Source organism: Agelaius phoeniceus, chromosome 15, assembly GCF_051311805.1.
Source record: "Agelaius phoeniceus isolate bAgePho1 chromosome 15, bAgePho1.hap1, whole genome shotgun sequence".
NCBI lineage: Eukaryota > Metazoa > Chordata > Aves > Passeriformes > Icteridae > Agelaius > Agelaius phoeniceus.
The window spans coordinates 19,817,814-19,827,778 of NC_135279.1; the positions used below are offsets into that span (position 1 = coordinate 19,817,814).

The 9,965-nt window shown below is 54.7% G+C and overlaps 1 protein-coding gene across 1 annotated transcript in view; it reads left to right on the forward strand.

Moving 5' to 3' along the window:
* Positions 1-8,634, forward strand: part of LOC129126568 (uncharacterized) — a 250,177-nt gene extending 241,543 nt beyond the window's left edge. Inside the window, 1 exon segment of the mRNA XM_077186300.1 lies at positions 7,656-8,634. Within this exon segment, the coding sequence (XP_077042415.1) occupies positions 7,656-8,170 (515 nt within the window). The 3' untranslated portion in view covers positions 8,171-8,634.
* The last annotated feature ends 1,331 nt before the right edge of the window (positions 8,635-9,965 follow it).

Sequence of the window (9,965 nt, forward strand, 5' to 3'; positions counted from 1 at the left end):
AACCATGGGTAGGTTCCTTCCAGCCACAAGCATTCCAGGATTCTGTCAGGGACTCCCTGCCCTTCCTCCCTCTGCTTCCAGCTGCAGAATGTGCAGCAAAGCCGCCTCTGCTGTCTGCTCAGGGGCCCAGCCAGCTGCTGGAGCCTGACCCTGCCCTGCACAGCTCCCCTGGGAGGCGCGGCAGGAGCAGCACCCTGGCAGCCTCAGCAATTGCCCTCTGAGAGCTCTGGCACACACTGCAATGGCTGCAATTCCAGCTGCCAGCGAGGAAAAGATGCTCCTGCCCTTCAAGGCCGAATTCTGAAGGGGCCAAGACACAAGCAGAGCAAGATCTTACAAAGACATTTCACTGCCAGCCTCCAGAACTTCATCCAGGGCTGTTTGAGCACCTGAATGGGGAAGGAAAAAAAAAACCTCAGGGGAAGGTCTTTGGCTGGGAACTGCCACAGGTAAAGAGAGACCCTGGAAGGGAAAAGGAGCAGACAGAGGAAGGCAGGAGAGAAAGCAGGACACAAATGGCAACCAGCTGAGAAGGTGGCACTCTGAACACCAAACCTGAACTTAGGGAATAGGAATGGGACAGAAAGGAAGAATTCTGAAACTTTATTTACTCTGCTTCTCTGAGCAACCTGTGAAGCCAGGACTTCACCACCCTGGCAGGGAAGAAGCATTTTCTAGACCAAACCTGAATTTGATCCCTTTTACTCTGAGCCCAGTAAATCACAAGGAACTCATTTGTGCTCATTTTCATCAAGGGCCCAAGCTCTTTGTTCCAGCACATCCAGCAAGCACCAGGCAGGACAGCACGGGAACCCAACTCACAGCTGAGGGACTCAGAACATCTAAACACCAGCAGGGCACATTGCTCATTTTTGCTCCAATAGATTTGAGAAATAAAACCCCGGAGATGAGAGCTCTTTTGCAGAGTAATAATTGCTAGTTGATGTTAATCAAGTGGATAGGGTCTTAATTTGAAGTGTTGGTCTGTTGTTAAACATTGAATGTCGGAGTTCTAGGACTTGCCTTTAGTGGCCGCTATTAAGTGTTGCCATTTTACCCTGTATTTGTATCTCTCCCCGTCATACTCTGTATTTGTGCCCCTTTCCGCCTCAGCCCGGATTTGTATCCCTTCCCGTCCCAGACTGAATTTCAATGAGAGGCTGCGGGAACTACATGAACCCTCTCAACACAACAAACCAGCCCATGAACTATGACTTTAACCCAGCAGAGCCGCACTAAATCACCCACCCTTGAGCAGAGCTGGATTCCGTCCTGCCACCATAATTTTAACAGCGCTCAGCTTGGAGGATCCCCCTGAGCTCCGAGCCAACGTTGCCTTCCTAAGGACTCTGGTGAGGACGGAAGCCCCAGCTCTGCCGAGAGACAAAGCTGCGCTCCTCCTCCTGCTCCTCCTGCTCAGCATGGTCCTGCGGGAGCAGCGGCGCTGAGCGCGACCCTCGGGTTCCGCCCCCAGAGCTGTCTTTAATAAAGGCCTTTGTAAAGGAGCTGCTCTCCTGGCCCTGTTTAACACACTGCCAGAGCCCCCAGAGCCCCTCCCCAAAACTTCCAAAACCCTCCCAGGACACCCTCAGGACCACCCAGAGCCCTGCCCAAATTCCCCCAGAACCATCCCAACACCCCCCAGACCCTCCCAAGATCTTCCTACGACCCCTCCCCAAAACCCCACCAGACCCTCTCACGACCCCCTCTCCCACCCGAGACCCCTCTTAGGACCCATCCGCACCCCCCAGGTCCCCCCACAATGCCCCAGGACCCCTCCCCAGACCCCCCCAAACCCCCGGACCCCTCCCCAAAGCCCCCCCAGACCCCCCGGACCCTCCCCCGCCCCCCCCCCGATCCCCTCTCAGGCCCCTCCCGCTCCTGTCCCGAGCCCGGGGGGTCCCGGCGGCGGCGGGGAAGGGGGCGCCGCTTCCGGCTCGCCTCTGATTGGCTGGGACGGCGAGGGGGAGGCGGGCCTTGCTGAGGAAACCTGCGCCGTGATTGGTTAGTTCAGGGACGTGCAGCGCGCTGATTGGCTGGTTCGGGGCGGGCCGGGGCGCGCCGCCATTGCTGAGAGCCCGCACACGCGGTGGAGGCGCGAGATTGTGAGGGGCGAGTGGAGCTGAGGTGGGGCCGGGGGCAAACTGGGGGGGTTTGGGGCGGGTCTGAGGGGAAATTGGGGATTTTTAGGGGCATCGACGGGAAACACGAGGGTGTGCGGTGGGTTTGGGGGGAATGAGGGGATCTGAGGGGGCTTTGGTGGGTCTGAGGGGGCTTTAGGGAGCTTTGGGGGGAGCTTGAGAGCGTCTGGAGCGTTCTCAGGTGGGTTTAGGGGGAACTGAGGGAATTGGGAGAGTCTGAGGGGATTTTGGGGGATGGCGAGAGGAACTGGGTGGTTGTGAGTGGATCTGGGGGGTTTTGCGGTGGGTCTTGAGAAATTTGGGGGAGTCTGAGGGGGTTTCTTAGGGTTTGGGGGGGATTGAGGGGTCTGAGGGGGATTTGGGGCAGTCTGATCGATTTGGGGTGGTCTCAGGTGGGTCTGGTGTGAATTTTGGGGGGAAATCGGGGGATCTGAGAGTCCTGGGGAGGTTTTGGGGGTCTTCGGGAGGGTTTGGGGGTCCAGCGTGGTCCTGGGCAAACCTTGGGGCTCTGGGGGTCCCGGGGGAGATTTGGGGGTGCCGGGGGGTCCCAGGCCCACCCTGAACCGGGGTCTGGCGGTTTCGGGGGGAGGGGGCACAGCAGGGGTTGCCCCCCCCCCGTTTTTGGGGGGGTCTCCCATGGTGCCCCCTCCCCAAAAAGCTCCCAGGGCCCCCTGAAGTGGCTCCTGTTCCACCGGCCGGTGCCCCCTGATCCAGGATGGCCCCACTGAGGCTGGGGGGGTTTGTGGGGATTTTGGGGATTTTGAGAGGGTTTTTGGGGATTTGGGGGGGGCTTCTTTGGGAGATTTTGTTGGGAGTTTGGGGGGAATTATTGGGGTTTTTGGGGAGAATTATTGGGTTTTGTGATGGCAATGTGATTTTGGGGGATTTTGTTGATTTGGGGGGTTTTGGATTTTTGGTGTTTTGTTGGGGTTGTGGGAGTTTTTTGGGGGGAGATTTATTGGAAATTCTGTGAGTTTTTTTAAATTTTGGTGAGTTCCACTGGGATGTTTGGAGATTCTTTGGGGTTTTGGAGGGTTTTCTTGTAATTTTTGAGGATTTTGTGAAGTTTAAGTGGAATTTTAGGGGGGCTTTGGGGCATTCCCTGGGTGTGGGGAAGGGCAGAAAAGCACCAAAATCTCCTTAAAAGCCGTGAAAGCCCCAATAAAACCCACAAAATCCCAATTAAATCTCTCAAAATCCCATTAGAACACTCTAGAATCCAAATAAAAGCCCACAAAATCCTTTGGAATTCCAAAAACCCCAAAACTCCTGATTAAACTCCGCAAATCCCTCAAAGATGTCCCCAAAATCAGAAAAAATCACAAAAAATCTTCCCCAAGATCCAAAGAAATCCTGGCAACACCCAAAACCCCCCAAATCCCACCAAAAATCCCCAAAACCCCAAATCCCCAATTAATCCCTCTGAATGCCACCACAATTCCAATAAAATGTCCCAAAATCTCCTAAAAATCTCAATAAAACCCCAGGAATTTCTGAGAATCCCAAAAAATCCCAACAAAATCCCAGTAAAACCCCCAAAATTCAAAAAGAGCCACAAGAAATTTCAATAAACCCCCAACCACCCCCAGAAAACTCCCCCTCAAAATGCCAAGAAAATCCCCCAAAATCCAAACCCCCCAAATCCACAAAACCAGCCACTCCCAGTCAATCCCAGTGTGATTCCAGTAGCTCTCAGTGAGATCCCAGTGTAACCCAGCATGGACTCAGCTGCTCTCACTGGGATCCCAGTGTGATCCCATTTGCTCCCAGCATAATTCCAGATGTTCCCAGTTCCTCCCATGATGATCCCAGTTGCCCCAAGAATAGTCCCAGTCCCTCCCAGCAGGGTCCCAGTCGTGCCCAGTTGCCTCCAGGGCAGATTCAGTTTCCCCCAGCATCGTCCCAGTTGCTCCCAGCATGATCCCAGCTGTTCCCAGGGTGGTTCCAGTGCCCCCAGGATGGTTAGAGACACTCCCAGTATGTTTCAGTTACCTCAGAATGATCCCAGTCTTGCCCAGTTCCTCCCAGTTTCCTCTAGCATCATCCCAGTTTCCATCTGTTGCTCAAAGGGTGGCCCCAGTTGCTCCCAGGATGATCCCAGTTGCCCCAGTTGTAGTCTCAGTCCTCTCAGCATGGTTCCAGAACCTTCCAGCCGATCCCAGTTGCTCCCAGTGGGTCACATTTTCCTCCCAACATGGGCCCAGTAGCTCCCAGTAAGCCCCAGTCGGGTTCCATTCACACCCAGTATAATCCCAGTATGAGTGTAGCCACTCCCAGTATGATCCCAGTCCCTTGCAGTCTAATCCCAGTTGCTCCCAGTCACTCCCAGTCTGATGCCAGTGCCCCCAGTGTGATCCCAGTTGCTCCCAGCATGGGCCCAGCTGTTCCCAGTGTGCTTCCATCACTCCCCTATGGTTACAGACACTCCCAGGATGGTCCCAGTTGGACCCAGTTGCCCCTGCTCTAGTCCCAGTCACTCCCCAGATGATCCCAGTCCCTCCCAGCATGGTCCCACTCACTCCCAGTTGCCCCAAGCATGGTCCCAGTTGTCCCCAGCATGGTCCCAGTTGTTCCCAGTGTGGTTCCAGTCCCCCCAGTATGGTTCCAGACAATCCCAGTATATCCCAGTTGCCCCCAGCATGTCTGCAGTCATTTCCAGGCACTGCCAGTGGCCCCAGTAAGGTGTCAGTTCTCCCAGTATGATCCCCCAGTCATGCCCAGTAGATCCCAGTTGCCCCCAGCATGCATCCCGTCCTTCCCAGTTCCTCCAGTTTGCTTGCAGCATCATCCCAGTTTCCCTCAGCTGCTCCCAGTAGCCCAAAGTGTGATCCCAGTCGCTCCCTTTCAACCCCAATATGATCCCAGTAAGCTCCAGTTTTATTCCAGTCACATGCCAGCCCTGCCAGTGTGGTCCCAGTATAATCCCAGTTGCTTCCAATCTCTCCCAGTATGGTCCCAGCTGCCTCCAGCATGGTTCCAGTTGCTTCCTAGATCAGCCCAGTCAGTCCCAGTATGATGCCATTTGCTGCCAGCGTGCTCCCAGTTGCTCCCAGTCAGGCCCAGTCTGGGGGATGATGTGCAGGGTGTGCTCCCAGTCACTCTCAGATCCTCCCTGTATTAGTCCAGTCCCTCCCAGTATGATCCAAATATGGCCCCAGTGTGCTCCCAGTCCCTGCCAGTATGAACCAGTTTTGCTCTACATGGTTCCAGTTTCTCTCTTTCACCTTCACTTTTGTTCCAGTCACTCCCAGTATGTCCCAGTGTAGCCCAGTTCCCTCCAGCATCTTTCCAGTTCCTTCCAGTATGATCCCATTTGCTCCCAAGCACTCCCAGTCAGCCTCAGTGTAGTGGCACTCACTGCCAGAATGATCCCAGTCAGCTCCAGCATGATCCCAGTTCACCCCAGCATAAGCGCCACAGTTTCCAATCACCCAGTTCCTCCCAGTTGCTCCTACCATGATCCCAGTTGCTCACAGCTACTCCCAGTCACCCTCAGCATAATCCCAGTCACTCCCAGTATATCCCCTTTGCCCCTAACAGGCTCTCAATTGCCTCCTGCAGACTCCTGCTCACTCCCAGTATGATTCCACTCTCCATCAGTGTGATCACAATCTGCCCTGGTACGGCAGTATAATCCCAGTATGATCCCAGGCTGATGTCAGTACAAAGCCAGTACAGCCCCAGTCGCTCCCAGTACGATCCCAGTGCAGCCCAGTCCCTGGCAGTGCTGCCACTGCTGGGATCCCCCAGGCCTGTGTGCGTTCCCCCCTGGCGGATGTGCCGAGAGGAGCCCCAAGGGCTGGCAGTGGCCAGGCAGGGTCCCCTGCAAGGCCCAGTTTGGATGTGCAGCCGCCAGTTTGCCCAGTTTGCCTCTCCTTTGGCCCGGGCCGGGTTCCCCCCGCCCGCAGCGGCTGGGAGCAGCCGAGAGCCCCGCGCTGCCCATGCCGACCTGGCCCGGCTCCATGGCCGCTGCTGCCGCGGGCTGCGAGGGCTGCGGGAACGGGGCACCGAGGGTGTGGCTGCTGCTGGGGGAGGAGGAGGAGGAGGGAGGGAAGGGCAGGGATGGAGGGGGAGGAGGAGGCGGGGTAAGGGGGGAGGAGGAGGAAAGGGAGGAGGGATGGAAGGGGAGGGATGAAGGTGGAGAGAGAGCAGTGATGGAAGGAGGAGAAGGAGGTGGGGTTAGGGAGGAGGAGAAGGGATGGAAGGGGAGGGATGGAAGTTGAGAAGCCGGTGGGGATAACAGAGGAGCTGGAGGGGGGATGGAAGAGGACGATGGGAGGAAGAGGAAGAGGAGGGACAAAGGCAGATCAAGGCTGAGCTCAGGGAGCCACGCGGTCTCAATCCCTGCCTGAATTCGCAGCCCCCACCTGTGGGATCATCGCCCCCCCCATGGCTCCGGTGAGCGGGGAGGGGGAGCCCGGCCCGGATATCCCGGGGGGTCCCTGGGTTGGGTTTTTGGGGGGATGTTTGGAGAATGAAGAAGTCCAAGGCTGAGCGGAAAAGGCCCCTTGGGGAGACATCGGGGGGTGGCGGTGGCGGCTGCCGGCAGAGGCAGCCTGGAGGAGCAGAGCCCTGTGTGCCCCAGGAGGCCAAAGTGGGGAGGCCAGAGAGGGGGGAGCGCCGCCATTGGCGGGAGCCTCAAGAGCCTGGAGAGGGGCAGGGGGGACTCCTTGGAGCCGCTGCAGCCCAGAGCAGAGAATGAGGGGAGAAGGGAGCCCGGGAGCCCAAACAGCCCCGGCATCCCGAAATGGGGAGAGCCAAGAGGGGGGAGCTTTTGGCATTGCTGGCACTGCCAGCAGCCTGGGCAGGGCAGGCACCCAGGAGAAGGGGGACCCCCAATCCAAGTTTGACCCCAGCAGCTGGGACGGGGGGAACCCCTGAACACCAGAGGGGAGGCACCAGGGATGGGGAACTCCTGGAAGGCTTTTTCATGGCTGAATCTTGGTGTTTGGGAGGGTTTTCTGGAGCCCAGATGGCCGGTGACTTGTAGAGATGGACTTGGGTGGGGGGACCTTCAAACTCCAGGTGCTCATCCCTTGTTTTCTCCAAACCAGGATTTCACATTGCAAACCCCTGTGAGGCTGTGAGGAAGAGGAAGATCCTCTGGGACACTGAGGCAGGTGAGGAGGAAGTCAGTGCCCCTTTCCCCTCTGTGCTGCTCCATCTCCCAGCCCAGCACGGCCCCCGGCTGCAGCACAGCCCTGGGGGGATCTCGTTGCCCTTGCCTGTGGCACGGAGGCAAATCCCATGCTGTCCTTGTCCTTCCTCGCCCAGGGCAGGAGCTGAGCATGGAGAGCAGGGAGGACAAATGCCCGCGGCAGAACCTGGTGGCAGAGGCCGTTTTGAGCGGCTCCACGGCGCAGGAAGCCAACAGGGAGGAAAAGGCCCGGAGATGCCGCACGAGGAGGGGCTGCAAACGCAGATGGCGGGGATGTGAGGGGGAAAGAGCCAGCCTGGGCCGGGAAGGCGGCCGGAGATGGAGGCAGAGTTCGGAGCTGGTGCTCCATGAGCAGCTCCATGATGGGGAGAAGCCCCACACTTGCATGGAGTGTGGGAAGAGCTTCAGGTGGAACTGCCGCCTGATCAGCCACCAGAGGATCCACACTGGGGAACGGCCCTACGAGTGTGTGGAGTGTGGGAAGAGCTTCAGAGAGAGCTCCAACCTGATCAAGCACCAGAGGACCCACACTGGGGAGAGGCCCTATGAGTGTGGGGAGTGTGGGAAGAGCTTCAGCTGGAGCTCCCACCTGATCAGGCACCAGAGGACCCACACTGGGGAGAGGCCCTATGAGTGCTCCAAGTGTGGGAAGAGGTTTCAGACCAGCTCCAGTCTCCTCCAGCACTATTGGATTCACACAGAGGAGAGGCCCTTCCAATGCCCCGACTGTGGGAAGGGATTCCAGCGCAACTCCCACCTCGTCAGGCACCGGCGCATCCACACAGGGGAGAGGCCCTACGAGTGTCCTCAGTGTGGGAAGAGCTTCTCCTGCAGCTCTCACTTGACCCGACACCAACGGAGGCACCGGTAAGGGAAGCCCTGCGAGTGCCCCGAGTGCAGGAAGAGCTTCGTGCGCTGCTGCAGCTCCATCCCCCACTGGAGGAGGCACTTTGGGCACAGCCCTGGTCACTCACATTCCCTGTGATCCATGTTGGGAACACACCTGGCTGCTTCTCCTTTTGGTTTGGCCTGAATTTTTTTCTCTTCTCCATTTCTCTGTCCTCCAAAAGTCCATTGGGATGGAACAGTCACCTCAAAACCACTCTAATTCCACTGAAAATAACTGAATTTTAACCCCAAAGGGCTCAATTTCACCTCAGATTGCTTGTTCCTTCCTCAAAAAACTCAATCCCAGGCCAAACTCTCTCCATTCCACAACTGTCAAGTTGAGATGGAGTTGGAAGGAGATTGGGAGAAGTGGGATCTCAATTTGGAGCAGTGGGATGGGGATTGTGTGGGGCTGGGTGTGTGGGATGTATTTGATAGCAAATAAAACTTTCAGAGTTACTGATTTCTGTCCCGTTCATTTTCAGTCATTTCTGTTTGCCGAGTGCCACCTTCTCAGCTGATTCAATTCCTATAAAAATCCCATTTTTTAAATCATCTAACCCAAACAATCCAAAAACCAATATCAAAATAAAACCACCTGCACACAATTAATGTTTTAAAAATAATTTTAATTTTTCAAGAGTACTTAAGGATGTTATTAAAGTTTAATTGTTTGGTTGAAATGTCTGAGAAATTGTACTGGTGTTTGGTTTTGTGTTTAGTATATTTGTAATATGAATTGTTTAACTAAGATGTGTTAGATTGCATGGTAGTTTCTTTAGATATTTTTATCTAAAGTACATTAGTCATCGAGTTAAAATTTTCAAAAGGTATTTCTTGATATATAATTTGTTTATTTATATGCATTGGTAATATTATAGTAATAGTTATTGTTGGTTTGAGTTGAATCATTGTTGGAGTTGAATCATTGTAAAGAAGAGTTGAGATTTTTATATTTTATTTTTATTATAATTTATTTAATTTCAATTATTATTTCTTTGCTTATAGTTTTATTGCAATTTGTTGAGGGGATAGGAAGGAAGTTCAAGGGCAGGAACATTTTTTCCTGGCTGGGAACTGGAATTCCAGACCCTGGGAGTGTGTGCAGGACCCCCCAGACTGGGATCAAATATGGGCTGGGATCAAATATGGGCTGGGATCAAATATGGGCTGGGATCACATATGGGCTGGGATCAAATATGGGCTTGGATCAAATACGGACTGGGATCACATATGGGCTGGGATCACCTGGACTGGGATCACATAGATGGGGATCATTTGGATCAGAACCCTCCAGACCAGGATAGCCTGAAGTGGGATCAAATATGGACTGGGACTGTATGGACTGGGATCCCAGGGACTGGGACCATATGGATCAGGACCACACAGACTGGGATCAAATATGGGCTGGGACTGTTTTTTAAAGTAGCTTTGTTCTATAGTTTTTATTTCTGTTGTTAATTAGGCTCAGTGAAATAGCTGCTTGTGTTAAACTGCCTGCTTGGGTGGGATAACATCCAATGCACCCAGGATGAGGACACCTGTACAGATCTGCCAACTATCAGCACTCCCTGTCTGAAGGCAGAGTGCACCAAGGCCCAAAACCTGGAGGTGATAAAGAGAATGGACTAAAACCACAGCCAAGGAATCTGCATGCTCTAAAAAGGCAGATCCAGGGCAGAGCCATGCTAAACAGTTCTTGGAAGATGTAAACTGGGTGCATCTTGGCACTCAGCCAGGAGCACCCTGTTACCTTCAGGGATCCCCTGAAATACCTT